The following is an 18721-nucleotide window of genomic DNA, read 5'->3' on the forward strand; positions in this document are numbered from 1 at the left end:
TAAAATAGTTCTGTTTTGTGCAGCACAGAGTTCTGTGTCAATAACGTCGGCGCGCGCACCCTGGCTCGTTGCTAGCGATGGGGGCACACAAAAAAACTCTAAAAAGTATGATATACATGGATTTCAAGTTCAGGAATTACATGGTTTATGCTTACCAAGCTCTGAAGTCGTCCTGTAAACACCATAGGTCCTTTCACCTCTGCATTTCGAAACAACAGTAACTTGTAAACAGTACTAATTTCACCGAACATACAACAGCCATCCCTTCACGCTGTAAACCTCAGCGAAATTCGGATTCGGATGAATTTTGCGGAGGTGGTATGTTCGGTGAAATTAGTACTGTTTACAAGTTAGCTGTTGTTTCGAAATTCAGAGGCGAAAGGACCTATGGTGTTTACAGGATGACTTCAGAGCTTGGTAAGCATAAACCATGTAATTCCTGAACTTGTAAACCAGGTATATCATACTTTATCATTAAATAGAGTTTTTCGAGTGTGCCCATAGCTAGCAACGAGCCAGGGTGCGCGCGCCGACGTTATTGACACAGAACTTTGTACTGCACAAAACAAATATTTTAACCTGTACTAGTCAGATACATGTCAGGGAAGCCAGGAATAGGGCTAAACATGAAATTCAGTGTACATATCCTTTAATATTACCTGTTTCTTCACTTCCTGTTGTTTGAACCTGAAAAAAGAGAGTGAGAGAACATTCCTAACTGTGATGGCCCTGGTGCTCTGTTGAGCATCGGGACCTTGAGTAAAGTACATTCTATGGCATCTGCTTTATTTTCTTGCACTGAGCATGTCTGATGCCATTGTGTAAGTCCACTGTGCAGTGTGCCTCAACACAGCCCACTTACTGCACATGGTTCATATTTTAAACATTGCTCAATGGTCCTGCTTTGTTTTTGGAATGAATATCCTTTTCTAAGTGATACAAAATGTTATCTATTTCAGAAATCAGGATTTTATTATCCAAGGGTAAATATGGGGACTGTGATAGCAGCAACATCAAGATATGCTGTAGAAATGGTCATAGTTTACTTTTTCTCATGTACTTCTTCAGAACATGTACTACTTTTTGCGTTTTTCTGTGGGTAAAGTTATATTCGTACGTATTTATAAATGTCCTGTTCAAGAAACACATGTCTATACCCCAGCCTTCCAAAATCTGTCTTGTCCCAAATTGTATTATAATTTCTCTGGATATGGCCCAAAATCCAATTAAAACTGTTGTCCTTGTCCATTTGTGTCTTTGTAAACTCCCTTGCAACCCCAGGTTATTGCTACAGAACAGTCTGGGTATATGCCAGATCAAACTCGGTCAAACCAAAGAGAATTCTACAGTTAAACTTAGAATACCATGTTGTGAGGAATGGTGATCTCGTGAAACATGTTTTCATGATTTTTTTTGGAGATCATCAGTTTGTGTGCAGTAAAGAATTCCAGAACGGCACAAGACATAATGCATTTCAACCTTTTGTCAAGCTGCTCTCCGCGAGGTATAAATGGGTTTATGGAGCTCATTGCACTGCAACAGTAAAATAGGGCCTCAGTTAATGGTCAAGGAAAAAAAGTTGAATTCACCTGACGTAATCAGATGATCAGATATAACAATTTTAGATGTGTGGTAGCCATTGTAAAGGAATTTGAGTTTAATTATCTTTCTTACGCCATGATAGTGTATTTGGCTCTGCATATCGATTAGGCCTACACATTGACTGACTGATTGAGTACATCAGATATTGATTGCTGTTGTCTTGCTTCTCTGTATGAAGCTTAACCTGCAAAAGAGACAGTAAAAAGGACATGATTGATTCATTGTGTTACTAAAGTAAGAACACAATAATGATGTTAGATCTTAGATACCCAAGGCCTGTTAAGCTTCCCAGCTGAGACAATGAAATTGGTGTACTTTTAATTACAACTTTTTTTGCTCAACCTAATTCTCTCATTTTTATTTGTCTCCCAAGAGAACCACTGTTCCCTGATGAGAGCGATCGTGTCTTTGTAGTTTTTTCTCAAGCAAGGGAAATGTTTCATGAGTTCAGCATTAACTACTGTTATCCAGTTCTTTATAGTTTTATTTTTTGGCTCTCTTCAACTCCTTCATACTTTAAGCTACAGAATCCATTTAAGTATCAAAATGTTCAGCTCTTTAAGGACACAATGGGACCTCTTTCATATTTTTATATCTTTTGTACTTTTCAAGATATTCAGCTTTTTTCACACAAAAAATTAATGGAAGTTAATAGGCGGAACTTGAAATCCTCTTCTCCTTTGTCATTTCAAAGTTTAAAATATTCAGGACCTTTAGCTGTTTTAAGGGTGTCAACAGATTTTTTTAATTCTTTATAGTTTTTATTTGGACGTATAATATCTGTTTTAACAGAAGTGGATGTGTGGAAAGTTCAGTCCTTAGAGTGTAACCTAGCTATTTGAAAATATCCACACATTTTGCAAACTGCCGTCACTCCTACAGTTTTAACAACTTATACACATATTAAACATCAAAATGCTCACATGATTGTGCTGATTTGTACAATGAAAGTATCGAAGCTGTGTGACTTATAGTTTGATATAGTGTTTGACAATTATGCTCCCCATTCAAAAGAATAGGATGCCACTCTAACTGAGCTGCTAATTTTTAATTCATACACGTTTTCTAACTTGTCATTCCTACAGTTTTTAAGGTATATGGACAAATATAATAAGCTGAATTTAAACAACTTTCTGATCTTTCAAGCTACATGCTCAGTTCAAAGCTTAAACTATTCAAGTTGAAAAGTTGAAAGTATTCTTTAGGTAATGCTGTTCTTATTGCACAAGATTAAGAGCTCAACCATGAGTGTGTTAGCGGTGACAGGCTAAATCTCAAGAGTGCACCGTTTGATGAAACTTTGATATCGGACGTTGTATATGATCGTAAATAACCTTTTAACTTCTTTAAAGTCTTATAATGCTAAATTCTGAACTTGTCCTTTAAAATATTTGTTGTTACTTTGGAAGTATGCTCTTTATAAAAATACAAAATATTATTATCTGTCTAATGTAAACCTGGGTCAAATTAAATTGCTCTGTGAGATCCATTGTATTCTGTAGAAACTAAGACATGGTGTGTCTGTCTAACAGATGAAAACAGTACATTGATTTATATGAGGAAATGTCACAATATCATATTTTGTTCAGCTGCCAAGCATCCCACAGTGTGTGGGTAGACTGTTGCATGGCTCCAGAGGACATTCCTCAACTCTACCACACATTGGGACTTTTGTGCATTCAAGCTACTCCAGTAAAGAGTGTGTGTGTTCACCCATTTTGAAATGTTTTCCCCTTCACAAGATGTCTAAGAGGGATTTGCTTAAATTTCAATTACATTTTTGAATCTTCAAGCTGGTTGTTTTACCCTCCAGTAGCCACAACACTGTTTACTTCTTCCCACTCCACTCTCCACAGTTGTATCCAGCGTTATGAACACACTTTAAGATACTGAAGATTTAGAGATACTGTAACTAGACCAAATGTGATGTGTTTGTGCTGTGTTTTTGAGGGGCCCTTTTCAGCCAGATCCTGAGAGTCCAGTGTTCCATTGGTATGCACAAAGCATCTTTTGGAGCAGCCCTGTGCTGTGATTTACTGTCCCAAGCCCTGCCCACTTTCCCCAGCCTCTGGCTCCACATCCTGCCACCCAGCTCCAGCGCCGGGCCGTAGCTGACAGCAGCCATGCAGGAACTGACACCTCTAGCCTCTCTTCCATCCAGGATCTAGAACATTTGGGACACCTGACCTCACCTGACCATGGCCTTCTTCAGCTGTTTGTGCTCATTGTTTGGAAGAGCAAAAGTAAGAGGGATCTTTTGTTTTTAAAGTGGCAGCGGAAATTATAGGAGACATACTGTATGTAAAGATAAAGTTATGACTATATGATTACTTACAGTAATTAGGTTTATAGTACAACATAATCTACTTCTGTGTTGTCTCTGTTGTAATTGTCTCTACTCCTTGAAATATGAGACATTATTTCAGAATGCTATGGCCATGATTTTTTTGGATATCACAAGTCAAGTCAAGTTTATTTATATACTGTAGCATGGGGTAAGCACACAGTACTTCCAATACTTCAGAGTGAAACTCGCTGCAGTTTTCATAGTAGTGGTCTGTGGATCATGTGAGCGGTTCGCAGAGTAACGGACATTCCAGGCCGTTGGGAGTGGGTGTAGGAATGGAGTGAATGCTGGCTTGTTCTCACTGAGCATGCTCTCGGCGAAGTGCTATCCCAAAGTTGCTACAGCAACATGATTCAAAAGTAGCCCCTCAGAGTCCACGGAAAAATAGTATCATTCTGACGTCATACCTAATGTAAGATCATAATACAGTGGAGGCTATGACCTTCACATGGATCGATTCATGACTTTATTTATAGGCCTTGCTAATTTTCCCCTGCATATTATAGCCTACTGTACTTTACAAGACAACAAAAAGACTCCTGGTTTTGCATTTGACAACATGGATAGACATGGATTAGGTTATGAATTTATCTAACCTTTAACACTTTCTTTCTCATTTTAGGTGATGTCCTCATCATGGGGCCACCAGAGAGCAGGTGAGGGTACATAGCAGTTTCTAGGGTCCTAATGGAGAAGTACAATCAATCAATAAATTAATCAATCTCTTTATTGTCCCGTACGGGAAATTATTATGAGCCAGTGTTAAAGAACTAACAAACAGGAAAACATCTTAGGACAACCACACACACATACTGTAGGCTACTCTAACTGAATGCACTTGACATTCAATTTCCCAGGCTCTAGCCAACAAATGCAGATTTTACTCACTTAATCACAGCTTGTGTTTAGGGTAGCAGTAGCCTATATAAATGGTAGACTACAACTGATGTAGTCCCAATGTTCTGTTCAGATAGAACTTAGTAGATCCTCATAAAATATTTACTGTTGTCTCAATAGCCCACTGACTCATAAGAAAAAAAAAACTAAGCCACTTCAATCAGTGCATTCATCCTCAAGCATGTAAATCAAGAAGGGCACAACAACTAGGCCCTATTTTGAATTTAAAAAAGAGCCATTCGGGATTCTGTAGGTCTAGCTCCATCTGGTTCACCCTTCTGGGCAGCAGGCATGCACGGGTTAACTTAGCCCTGGTCCAGGGTGAGGGCTAACTGGGTTTACCTGGCTAGTGTCCCCAGCTGGGAAGAGGGCGTCAGGCTATTCTGTAACTTTGGTTGTCAATTGAGTTCAAGTGAACAAAATGTTGTTGGACAGGACTTCATATTGGCTGGTGGGCAGTGGTGTAGTGGTGGGTATACGAAGGTATTCCATACGGAGTAGTCTATACCCACCTCTTTAAGCTCATCCATGGACCCACAGTAGCCTATAGGCCTACCCACTTCTTTAAACACCACTAACGTACAAGCGGCAACAATTCTGCTGCAGTAGCCTATACCCACTTTAGTCAGAGTAGTCCTACCCACTTCTTTAGTCACCACTAAGGTGGGACGGGGGGCGGGGGTAAAGACTTGTCGTCATGGACCCGTGATTGTCAGACCGACTGACATCCGCTAGGCGTCAGGATTTGCACAAGAAAGTTGAGAAACTCCACTATCTCCCGAAGTGTTGAACGTGCCGCTGTTACGGAGCGCTGTCGGCTAATCCAGGGGGCTTCGAGAACAACTTTATAAAGATATATATTTGATATATTTTGTAGCTGCTACTTAAATCCATACAATCGGAGGTCCCATCAAGAATGGTTAAAAAAAGAACAAGGAAGTGACATGGACTGCTGAGATGGACAGCTGTGATCTGACATCAAGGTTACGAACTTCACTCATTAAAGTTTCCACGCGTCGGAAAACAGACCATGTGGCAGGTAGGCTAAACTGCCAGCTTTCTGATACTCAGACTGTACAGTAGCCTACGGTATGGTTTTTGTGCACACAGAAGAATAACGCTCATTATTGAACATGCGAACTGGACAGCAAAAATGCTATTCAGAAACATTGACATCGATGTTCCTATCCATACATACTTTATGGTAGTCTAATGTCGATCTTATCTTGGTTAATGTAGGTTATTTATAGAATTGTGTTATTAGCCATGATAACTTAACGATGCTCTGCTACACCTTTCTGTGCCATCCTGTGTCACCTATTAAATTAGTTCTCTGAACTGGGTTCGCCATATGGCTACAAGAACGAAGTCGAACCCAGGTTGCAGTTGTTTGTAGTTCTAGAATGTGTCTCTAAAACTTTAGAACGAGTATTTAAGATTCACCAGGTGCAGTTTTAGAGCCGAGGAAGCAGTTTTATAACACGTTCAATTCTAAAACTGCTTAAAACTGCCTTGGCTCTTGTATGTGAACTAGGCTAATAGCCTACACCACATCGCCTCCTTGTAGCCTATCATGAGTTGTATCATCCCTAGCCGGCTCTGTTTGCAAGCATAGGAAGTCATACCTCATGCTAGAAATTGCAACATGCCACCAGTGTGTTTTATGGTGGTTTATATATACTTTATTTTGAACCCATTGCTCTGCAGAAAGAGCCGAGTCACAGCTGCTCTGAAATACAGCATACTAGGCTATATGTGGCCTGAAACACGTCCTCTCCCAAACCGCAAGATGCACATTTGACGTTCCTTGATGCTGCTACTGGCATGTTGGGACACATAATTACATTATGAATATATTAGGGCTTACAGAAAAAGTATAATATTTTAGAATGGCAGTTTTCCTTAGGTCTATAGCTGTACGTCTATCATACGTTTTACTTAACCTAAACAGTGCATCCGTAAAGTAACCTACTCGCACCCATTCACTTTTTCCATATTTTATGATACAGCCCTATTCCAAAATTGAAATCTACGTACACAATATCCCATTATGACAAAGTGACATGTTTGCAAATGTATTTAAAAAATAAGTTTAAAAAAAATCACGTACGTAAGTAGGCTATTCACTCCCTTTGCTATGACACTCAAAATTCAGGTGCATCCTGTTTCTGCTCCTCATCCTTGAGGTGTTTCTACAACTTGATTTGAGTTCACCTGTGGTAAATTCAGTTGACTGGACATGATTTGGAAAGGCACACACCTGTCTAAGTTAAGTTATAGAAACATATCAAGCACTATTAGTGGAAACAAAATGTACCTTAGATCACTTTTGGGTGTCACATCAAAGGGTGTGCACACTTGTGTAGGCCTACATATGATATTTTACATTTTGATTTTTAATACATTAGCACAATGTCAAAAAAAACGTTTGCACTTTGTCATTATCGGCTATTGTGTAGAATTTTGCGCCAAAAATGAACTCAATCTATTGTAGAATGAGTCTGTAATGCAATAAAACTTGGAGAAGGTGAAAGGGGTGTGGAGACTTTCCGGCTTGACTCTATGTAAGGTCCCACAGTTGACACGCATGTCAGAGCAGAAACCAAGCCATAAAGTCAAAGGAATTGTCTGTAGACCTCCGAGACAGGATTGTATCCAGAGATCTGGAGAAGGGTACAAAAGAATTCTGCAGCATTGAAGGCCCTGAAGAGCACAGTGGTCTCCATCATTTGTAAATGGAAGAAGTTTGGGGTTTGCCAAGAGGCACCTGAAGGACTCTCAGACTATGAGAAACAAGATTCTCTGGTCTGCTGAAACCAAGATTGAACTCTTTCGCCTGAATGCCAAGCGTCACATCTGGAGGAAACCAGGCACCGCTCATCACCTGGCTAATATCATCCCTACTGTGAAGCATAGTGATGACAGCATCATGCTGTGGGGGTGTTTTTGAGAGGCAGGAACTGGGAGACTAGTCAGGATAGAGGGAAAGATGATCAGAGCAAAGAACAGAGAGATCCTTGATTAAAACCTGCTCCAGAGCGCCCAGGACCTTAGACTGAGGCAAAGGTTCACCTAGGACAACGACCCGGAGCACACAACCAGGACAATGAAGGAGTGGCGTCAGGACAAGTCTGTGAATGTCCTTGAGTGGCCCAGCCAGAGCCCAGACTTGAACCTGATTGAACATCTCTGGAAAGACCTGAAAATAGCTGTGCAGTGACACTCCCCAACCAACCTGACTGACCTGCAGAGAAGAATGGGAGAAAAAACCCAAATACAGGTGTGCCACACTTGTAGCGTCATACCCAGAAGACTGTCTGAGTCTGTAATCACTGCCAAAGGTGCCTCAACAAAGTACTGAGTAAAGGGTCTGAATACCCATGTATTGTGATATTTCTTCTTAAAAAAAAAAAAAAAAAAAATTACATTTGCAAAAAATTCTAAAAAACATTTTTACCTTTGTCTTTATAATGTTTTATGTGTGTGTAGATTTTTTTGATAAAAAAAACAAACAATCAAATTTGGAATAAGGCTGTAACAACAAAATGTGGAAAAAGTGGACGCACTGTACAGTACTGTAGGCCTATTATGGTATGTACCACTTTTGGATTATACCTGGGAATATTCCAAGGAAACCAGTCCAGTTTTATTTGATCAATCTCTTAGATTAAATTGTGCCATCTGGTGTAGAGCGAGTTCTTGTACATCTTGAGTTCAGTACTAAATTGCTCATCATAGTGTTATTGAAACCACTAGCCTTTAATCCTGGCTGAAATCCTTAGGTATTGATTGAAGTTTGATGTTTCTCTATGAACACTTTGCTATACAGGGCTGTGTGTTCAATGGTGGTGGAGGAATACTTATTTTGGTGGCAGAGGAGCACTTACATTACTTATGCTTCCACAAAAAAAGAGAAAAAATATGACTTTATTAATTCTGGTTGATTGCAAACACTGAGGTATTGAGATTGGCGTCTTCTTTAGAGAGCATCAAATATTTCAAAGAAAGTGCTTCTGGCTCCACATAGCAGTTGAGAACTGAAACTGCCTGATGTCGGCTACTAGGGTTGCGAATTTCAAGGAATTTCATTAATCGATAACTGTTAACCTTAACAAACAATAGTCGATTAATAGATAGATAGATAGATAAATCTTTATTTTAGTGTCACTCCTTAACAAATATTTTCATCCCATTAGTACAAAAGTGCAATAATAAAAAGTTAAGGACCACTCACAATGAGTTGTGAGACACAATATAATTACAAATCAAAAGATAAGAACATCCCACGCCAGACTGTGCTTTGCGCACTTACATTTTTTGTCTTCTTTTGCTGTCGTTGAAATTTCCCGGCATCCCAATTAGCCTTCACTACATGGCTACAGAGCAACCCTCATGTGCAGTCAAACCCTAAATCGTGAATCCATTTCACGCAACTCCTGTTTATAGTAGAGCTGAGTATCGATTAGAATTTCAAGAATCGATTCGATTCAGTCGCACTGAAATGAAAAAAGCATTATGTCCCATTTTGGTTCACATAATTGGTCATAGTGTTCACCTATTCAACGATGTATGCCAAAAAAATTAAAACAATTCTACTTTTGTTGGAATCTTATATCAAAGCATATAATTTATTACTTCCTGGAAAATGGTAGGTCACGTGCAATGACGACAACAGGTACCTTAGACTTTAGGCCGATAATCTCACAACATCCACCCGTCAATCAACGCTATCCTATCGAATCTGTCTAAAGTTATTACAACCCGTCCACTTGTCAATGTTCCAATGGACAAATTCCTCTAAACATATGTCCCACCCACATAGCTTGTTTGCGACGGAAATAAGTCAAACTACGGAAATTAGATGATCTCAAACGTCCGTTTCAGTGCAACTTTAATTACATGACTGCCAAGTTATGCAGCACATCAATACTAGGGCTGGGTATCGATACTGATTTCCAAAAATGAATGAATGAATCATTGAATGAATCATTGAATGAATTAATGAACTATTCATTCCTTCATTTATTCATTCCTTCATTAAATATAAGATTGATTTTGGGATTCATGAATCGATTCTGAATCATTTGATTCAGAATCGATTAATCGATTTTTAACCCAGCCCTAGTTGATAGCGTTCATTCCTCCAAAAAAAGTTCAGTTCCATAACAAGCAATTAATCGAGTAACCAAATCTTACTTGAGTAAATTCTTATCGGCAATTAATTGATAGTCGATTAACTATTAACATCCCTATCGGCTACTGTAAGTTTTTGTTTTTGAATTTTACAGCAGGGTTTTTCCTGCATAGAGGATTTTTTGGCGTCCCCAAAGAGATTTTAGCCAGAGCCAAAGGAAAATCACCAGTGCCAAAATTGTAAAAATTTAGAACTAGAGGGGCTTGCACTTAGAGAGCCAGGAAAAACCCTGTTACAGTAGAATAGACTGATCAGAGAGGGTATCAGAGGAGCAGAGAGACACGTGTTAAGAAGAGTGCAGCTTCTGATAACAACTGTTTCCTGAGAGGTCAGCTCTTCTGTACCACACCTATTCCCCTCACCCTTCACCCACAGTACCAGGACATTCCCACAAGCCCAGAAATGCAAGCTCATCTGGTGGGCTGGTCAGAAATGTCCTGCTGGATGGGTAAATCACTAAAAAAGGGCTGGTCTTGAAAATGAATGCTGGTGTGTCCATGATTCATTCTGAAAACAACAATGAGAACCTCTATTTTTCTATACTGTACATATGACTATTAAAGCATATATAGTATTTGGTGATACAGTACATTGGAGCATGTTCTTCTGTTGAGTGGGCCATTTAGTTGTGTTTGTGTTGTCAAAATACTCAACTGCACATTTATTGTTTTTACTTCAGACGTCTAGATGTTGGCTCTGTTCTATAAGACACTGGTGTAGGTCTATCATTTGTTGTTTCCACTCCTCGATGTTGACTTGTTGACCTGTTTCAACAAGTTCAGTGCTCAAACAGCCAACAATTCCCAGTGTTTGTATTCAGGCTAAAGTCCTGCTTGTTACCACAAGTGTTTCAGTTCAGCTCATGCTCATTGTGGTATAATTTAATAAATGCATTCACTGATTGTAATAGGGGCTTACTCTGCTTTCATCATACATTTGGAGTTTTGGAAGTCGTGACACACTACTATATAATGTGTTTTAGTGCTAGAAATAGCAAATGTTAGGCTAATATTGCAGGATCAGTAATTTCTTCTATTGTTATACTATTAAGCAGATTAGGCCTTTGTACAAAGCAACAACATTTTCTCTCCCCCTCCCCTTTCAGCCCAGTGGTATGGTCTTCCTGGAGGGGGGTGGGGGTGTCTGAGGTGGTATGGTCTTCCTGGAGGGGGGTGGGGGTGTCTGAGGTGGGACATTTGTTCAAGAGGAACCAGATGGTTTTCAGCATGAATGGATCAGGAAGGGCAGGTTCTGTTACTGGTTCAGTTCGCAAATAGAAAAGTGGCCATAACTTTGGGGTTTTCTCCTAGCTTTCCTTTCCCTGCTCAAAACTTTCTTGGATTTATCTAACGGCCATTTGCAGTCTGTCAAGTTTTGAGATCAATCAGGCAAAGTGTTTCGGGCTTCAATGCCCATTTTTACTTAATGAGTGATCGGATTGAATACCAGCAACTGCTTGGAAAAAATGGTGAGTTTGAGACTTGTTTTCCCTGAATAGACAAACTTTTAAATATTTTTTCCACTTGACAGAAACTGGACTTGAATAGCTGACATAATTGCCATGTGTCGGGCATATCATTGCATATAATATGATAATTCTATTATGGAGTGAAATGTAATTTTATGTCTGAAGTAGCCTATAGTCTAAAAATCTGGTCAAACCTTTATAAGTATTTTACTCAGCCATAATGTGATAGTACATATTTGAGTCTTACAAGCCTAACCCTGATCAAGGAACCCACTGTGCAGAGTGAATCAGACCTTTGAACTCAGGCGTCAGTTGCCTGATGTCACCACGCTCAATCCTATTGGAATTTTAATCAAATAGAAATGTACTGTAGGACTTGTTGGGTATGTGGGCTTTGAACTCTTGGAAATCAATGGCCCACATTGTGGTAGCTTAGACTTTCACTGTTAAGTTGGTTTTAAACAATGGCAGCCTTACATCTACTGTGAACAATACCAATTATTCTTCTTTGAAAGAGAAATAGGGGAACACATATTTGTGGTTACTGTGGAGTATATTTTCTCCCTATCTTGTTGCCACAGCTATTATTGCGCGAATCACTGATTGTGAAAGTAGCAGTCAGTTAAAAGTTGTAGGAAAAGGAAGACTTTACTAGGTTATAGTGTTGAGGAGAAAGCTCTCATACATTTACATCATTTTGTTTTTGTTCTATATAGAAGTAGTAGATAGTATAGAAGTATACATAGATACATTTTCAGTTGGTTCTGCCTACAATCTTGCATCTACAATCCATACAGAATCTTGTCGGACTTACTTTATTCTCTGAATAGTTTCTCTCTGAATTTCCTCTCAGAAATACATGAGTCAGACTATAAGATCATATGATGCACATCCACAATGGGTTAGCCTACAGGCTAATTGATGCTCTGAGTAGCACAGAGGATGGACACACTCTTGTCATAAAAAATGCAGAGCCCCTCGGGACATTGTGTGGTATAAACATCATCCTTTGTGTCAACACTGCCTCCCGGTGCTGGGGATTTCCTGGCTGCCATTAGCATCCCTCCACCCCCCCATCACGGCTACACGATGTCAAACCATCTGCCGCTCCTCAGCCGAGGAGTTTGAACAGCAACACCTCCAGCAACACCTCCTGCTTGGAGGGAGATGGAACTTCTCTCTTGCTCTTCTCTCCCCCAGCCAAGCGATGGGCATCCATCCTGCCCCTTCTCTCACCTCTCACCCTGTCGTGGAGACAGAAGGCACTCATTGTGCCTGACCTCCACCCCACCTCTGACAGAAAAAGACTAGTTCTCCCTTCAAAGAATATAGACGTCTCTACTTTTCTTCACTTTTCTTATATTCTTTCTTTCTCTTATTCTTTCTTTTTTAAATGTCTATTGATATTTTGCTTAGCAAACAAACAGTAAACACTGAATGCAAATTATGTAAAATACTACAATAACGGTTCAGAATTTTCATACAGACAAATATAAAAACAATAGGACAGGCACATATTATGCCACTGTACAAAGCTGCTTTACATCATAAGTATTGACATCTTCCATTAGGCATAACCTATTGCAAAGAGTTAAGACTATGTTAATTGCATAACCTCTACATAATCGATAAAGGGTTGCCAAGTCTTATGGAATTTCTCAATGGAACCTCGTATGGTGAGTGAGAGTTTTTCCAGTTGAAGGTGTTGCGTAACATCTTTGATCAAGACTTACAGTGCACTGTAAGTGGGGTTGCTCAGCCTGTTTCCAGGTCAGTAGGATTAATCTGTGTGCTAAAAGGGATTTATGAACCTTGCCACAGTGGGAGTGAGTCATCTAAGAGGACTATCCTCTCCCGGTATCCCAAATACAGCCAATACAGGGTGAGGCTCTAGCATGTGTCCAAGATATCGGACAACATTTGAAATATAGAGTTCCAAAACATTGAGACAACATTGGACAGGGTGCAGGGACGAGACAGGACAGTGCAAAGAGCGAGTACAAAATGCTAGTGCAAAAAAGGATAAGCGAAGAAAAAGAAAAATATACAAAAAGTAGTGCAGTCAGTGTATATACAGTGAGTATGCAGAGTGTAATGTGTATGTGAGTATGTGTTTCCTATACAGTACTTTCAATGCACTACTTTCAGGTCATGTGCATACTGTATACTGTACACTAGATGCTGAGTGCACACCTTCTGCCTCTGTCCATTGCTCCTCCATTAAGTCAAATCCTCCCAAGCGGATTTCAGAAAATCTAGGGATATATCTAATTGTTTAAAGGACAATGCTCGTTTTTGACAACCTGGACCTTATTTACGACATATTATAAGACGTTTGACTCACCGAGATCACTTTGGTGTAGTTCGGAGGCCTGTAGAAGAAATTTAAAATCCAGCGCGAGCCAGTATATCCATGTAATGGCGGTGGTGGGGGCAATGAGAATGCAGCTTCTAAAAATCTATTTTCTGCCGCAAAACGGTTGTTTTCATCAATCTGTCTTTATGAATCGCTAGTTGTGCTTACAGAGAGCATAGGCCTGTTGTGGTATTTCACATGCCTCTGTAATATGATCTTTAGAAACGTCTTTAGACACGAAATAGCTTCCTCACTTGCTCCAGCACGCATGCGCACAGCGTGCTGGAGCAACGATTGCGCGCTGTACGCATTAGTGCTGGAGCAAGTGAGGAAGCTATTTCGTTTCGAAAGACGTTTCTAAAGATCATGGCATGTGAAAACCACAACAGTTATGCTCTATGTAAGCACAACTAGCGATTCATCAAGACAGATTGATGAAAACAACAGTTTCGCGGCAGAAAATAGATTTTTAGAAGCTGCATTCTCGTTGCCCCGACCACCGCCATAACATGGATATACTGGCTCGCGCTGGATTTTACATTTCTTCTACAAGCCTCCGAACTACACCAAAGTGATCACGGTGAGTCAAACGTCTTATAATATGTCGTAAATAAGGTCCAGGTTGTCAAAAACGAGCATTGTCCTTTAAATCATATGGTTATAGATATGATATTTCCCCCCTACACGAAGGATCAACAGAAAACAAAGATTTCAATCTGGATGCTACTAGTAAAGGTAGTTGTATTGGATCTAACATAGTTGTGAATTTGTAGAAATTGAAAGAAATAGGTTTGAGGCTGATTGAATTTACTGCACAGCACTTCAAAAGAGGGAAACCCTTCATCTTGATAATGCCATTATGAGTCCATAATTGAAAGGAGCTATCTAACAGAGAGGGATGGAAATGGTTGTTTGCACACAGATGAGGAAGAGGGGAATTACTGTGCCATCCAAAATATTATTTTAGATTTTTTTCTTATTTAATCCTGATTTTAAGGGACTGTTTTACAACAGGATTTTTTTTTGAAAATTCCAATGGGATAGTACATCTCTGCTTTCTAACCCTTAAGTTAACTCAGAGAGACAGGTAGCCCTCAGCCTCACCCCAGAAAGACAGAAATGTGCTCTACCCAGGAGGAGACGAGAACATTAACATTCAGACACAACACCCCAATTTCCAATGCTGACCTGCTAGGCTATATAGGATTCTTAAACCACACTGCAACATTCATAGATTCATGAAAGCAATTGAAACGACACCAGATGTAATCATTATTTTGTAGGCTACGCAGCGTTTTTTTCAGATGCTACCAATTATTAACAACTTCAGTCAATAGACTTGTTTCATGAACAAGATGTGTTGACTGTTGACCCTTTCTGACTGACTTGTTAGAAGTCCTACTACCCCCTACCCCATGGCTCAGGGTTCAGAGGGCAATTTAAAGACTCAGCATGACAGTAGAACTGAACTCCACCTGGTGGTTTCAGTGAACAAACCAGATGGTGTCTTTGGTCAGGATGCTCCACTTGCCCGAAGGCAAATCTGTTTGAAGTTTTTTCAGCCTCCCAGCTGCTTCTTTGACTGATTACAGGGCAGGGACAGTAGATTTTTGGAGATAGGGACAGGATATGGAATACCGTTGCGGCATGATTGCATCGAAGAAGCTGTCTACGTACTGACTCATACGTGATTCATACTTTCCCCCTCTCATTGTGTTAGTGTTTGTTCAGTTGACTGAGATAATTTCTTTTTTAATTCAATGACATTCATCAATGAATTTCCCTCTCTCTTTTTTGTGCTTGTTCACTTGTTTAGTTGACTAAAGTAGTTTGTTATAAGAGCTCATGTTTCTTATATGACCTAATTGGCCTATAGAGTATACACTCTATAAGTGTGTTTGTTTCTGTGTGTTTTGTATAGGTTTATGGTGTATTCACTTCCTCATATATGTATGTGTTCACATTGCTGACTGAGTTTGCATGCAGCCTTTCCTGGAGTCAGTGGGCTGTGGGGCTGGGCAGTGTGGGTGGAGATCTGCATGGGAAGGAAGCCTGGCTTCCCTGAGAATCAGCACTGTTCACAGCTCATTTAGCCAGGCCTCACACAACGACAAATTAAAAGACGTTTACGCTCGACTTAATTATAATCATGTTTTGTGCTGATGTAGTGCCTTTTCTTAATTATAATCATGTTTTGTACTGATTTAGCCAATTATCTTCTGTATCCTTGAGAAGATTGCTACTGAGCAGGCTATTTTTCTGTACTCTGTAAAAGTTTGTTATGAAGGCCGAGCTTTCCCAAGTTTATTTTGGGGCTGTTGGAGTTGTGGCCATGTTTTCTGTGGAGAAGAGCACAGGGAAACACTGGTGGTACTTGGGAACACAGACCTCCAGTTCTGATCCCCTGTTGGAGCTCGGGGAGTAGGGGATTTAAGGAATGTCCTAAGGAGGAGGAGTCCCACCAAGAGGAAAAGAAGGGGCCAATTTAGACATGAGTCAAAACGCCTGCATAGTACTGTACACGCATGCAAGAAGTCTTTGTGTGAAGGGTCATAGGGAATGCCCTTGTTCATAATAGATGGTTTAAATCATGAAGTCTATTGAATGTCTCTGTTTAATGGTGTTTTGTAATGAGGGGATCTCCCTTGTCCATGATTAGTGTAGTAATTGAAATAATTTCAATCATTTCGCTTAAATCATGTTTATCCAATCTTAAATCTTGGGTTCCATTTTCTAACTTCTCTCTGAGAAAAATGAAATGGGTTCACTTGATCACACATTTTTTCTGTCCCCTCAAATGTGTTTGCCATTTTAAGTGTTTCCTGGTGCATTATCTAAACTTAGCATTGCTAAAAAGCTGTATTGATAATCTTGGTAGGCTAACGTGTGCTTCAGAATACTTAAGGATCTAGAGACTTGTTTAGATTCCTTTTACACAAACAAGCCGATGTTATGTGCCACAACTGACAGCATTGTTAACTGTGCATAGTCGTCAAGCCAAATCAAGAGATAAATCACCATTAGCCTGTGTGTATTGATGTCGTTCATTTTGTCTTCGCCATTGGCTGCCAGGGAGCAGGGTCTCAGAGCAGACACTCCAGACCAGCATACAGTACATGCATACATACTGTACATTTGCTTGAATGTGTAACATTTGATTCAGATGTAATATATTAAATCTTCCTGAGGACACATCCAATTACAGTTTATGATTGAATATCGTACCATATCTTATGGTTGAGTATCGAATATCTCCCACCACCTGGAAATATTTGATCAAAGCATAATTAAAATGGCAAATCTACAATATATTAAATGGATCATTTCCTGACACAGCCTTACAGTATGTAAAAATATCAACTCTTTAAACCTTTATGATGTACGGAGCTAGTCATAGCAGTAGGCCTAAGCGGTCCATTAATTTGCCTGTGTTGCCTTTCATGTGGAGGTCACTGGATTCATGTTTTATCTTTCAGAATTGGAGGCTAAAGAAGCTTGTGATTGGCTGCGGGCAGCTGGATTTCCGCAATATGCTCAGCTCTATGAAGGTAACCAGAACAGTTGCCTTGATTACGTGTGTTCAGTCATGTTTTTAAGCCACCAATACAGAGTGACTTGTATGGATACTAGGGCTGTCAATTTAATGTGTTAATTAGATCAATTAGTCATGTAGATTTAAACATGTTAATTAAATGAATGCAAATTATTTGAAAACTGAAAGAAAAAAAGAGTTTTATTTCATTTTATTAATTGATTTTGCCAAGCGCACCCCGTAGGCTACAGAGAGCAGGCAGCACAGAATGAGTAGGCTAAGTCTACCTCCGACAAATTGACAAACTCGGTTGCAAAATGAATTGCTATGGACTGCAGGTCAGTTGCAATCGTAGAAGACAAGGGCTTAATGGAAGTGTTGCATAATTAATTAGCTCATTATCATCATCTTATTTCATCATCCAGCACCTTTGTTTATTGACATTGAAGCTCAACAAATATGCTAGAATAATGTGTTTTAACTTGATTTAATTATGAACTCCCAACCATACTTACGTCTGATTTACTCACTCTCCATTGGCTGGATACAGATCTAATTTCATACTGTGGGAAATACAATCATCGATATGAGATTCACACCTTAACTTGCTTCAAAATCAAGTCTGAAAATCATTCTCATTGATAAACACAACGAAGGAATTAAGAAATATTACTTATCTGGGGGAAGCATGAATGTGTTTCTGTCACAACCTCCATAGTACATAACAACAGATTTTAGTTTCCACTCTTCCACTGTCACACTCTGCTATGTTAGCGGTTTGAAATTTGTATTCATTATGCCCATCTCTTTTGGGTCTATGGTGACTTCTAGCTTTCAGTATTCAGCTATAACAAGGGAAGTCCCCTCACCTATCCGCTTAGCCTCTGCAAAGGGAAGTAGGGAGAAACAAAAGCGGGAAATGAGAAGCCTCTGGAATGTTGTGACAAACGTTTTTTTCTTTTTCTAATCCCTATGCGCACAAAATAGCTACATACAGTAATGCATAGCAAGCTTTATGTTTTGCAGGTTTATCTGAGTTTTTATCCAGTTTGTGCAGTTATGAAGTATTTCTGAAAATAGATCTGACAAATCAATATTCTCTCAGAAATTGAGTTTACACTTTGTAAGTTTGAAATGCATAACGCAGGACGTGAGTCTGTATGCACTGTGTACTCAGTTTCCATCCAAGTTACGGGTTTTGACTGTACAGTACATCCCAATCAAATTGTTGCTGCCCTCTGGTTTTGAGTGAATGAACGAATTATGTTTGCAGTATTTCAGTTCTTCAAGACATCTCTGAACATTGTTTTCTTAGACTGTTTGGT

The 18721-nt window shown here is 39.6% G+C and overlaps 1 protein-coding gene across 3 annotated transcripts in view; it reads left to right on the top strand.

The window, feature by feature from the left end:
- The first annotated feature begins 322 nt into the window (after positions 1-322).
- The window catches only part of stard8 (StAR related lipid transfer domain containing 8), a 29907-nt gene continuing 11508 nt past the window's right edge, over positions 323-18721 (top strand). Inside the window, exons 1-4 of one of the 3 annotated variants that reach the window (XM_084449767.1) lie at positions 323-417; positions 3764-3845; positions 4572-4605; positions 17341-17412. In XM_084449767.1, the coding sequence (XP_084305893.1) occupies positions 3801-3845; positions 4572-4605; positions 17341-17412 (151 nt within the window). In that variant the 5' untranslated portion in view covers positions 323-417; positions 3764-3800. Of the gene's footprint in view, positions 418-3763; positions 3846-4571; positions 4606-5630; positions 5886-11282; positions 11509-17340; positions 17413-18721 lie in introns of those variants that run through there. The other 2 variants (XM_084449766.1, XM_084449768.1) reach the window with 2 other exon arrangements.

This window comes from Borostomias antarcticus (assembly GCF_949987555.1).
Source record: "Borostomias antarcticus genome assembly, chromosome: 15".
Taxonomy (NCBI): domain Eukaryota; kingdom Metazoa; phylum Chordata; class Actinopteri; order Stomiiformes; family Stomiidae; genus Borostomias; species Borostomias antarcticus.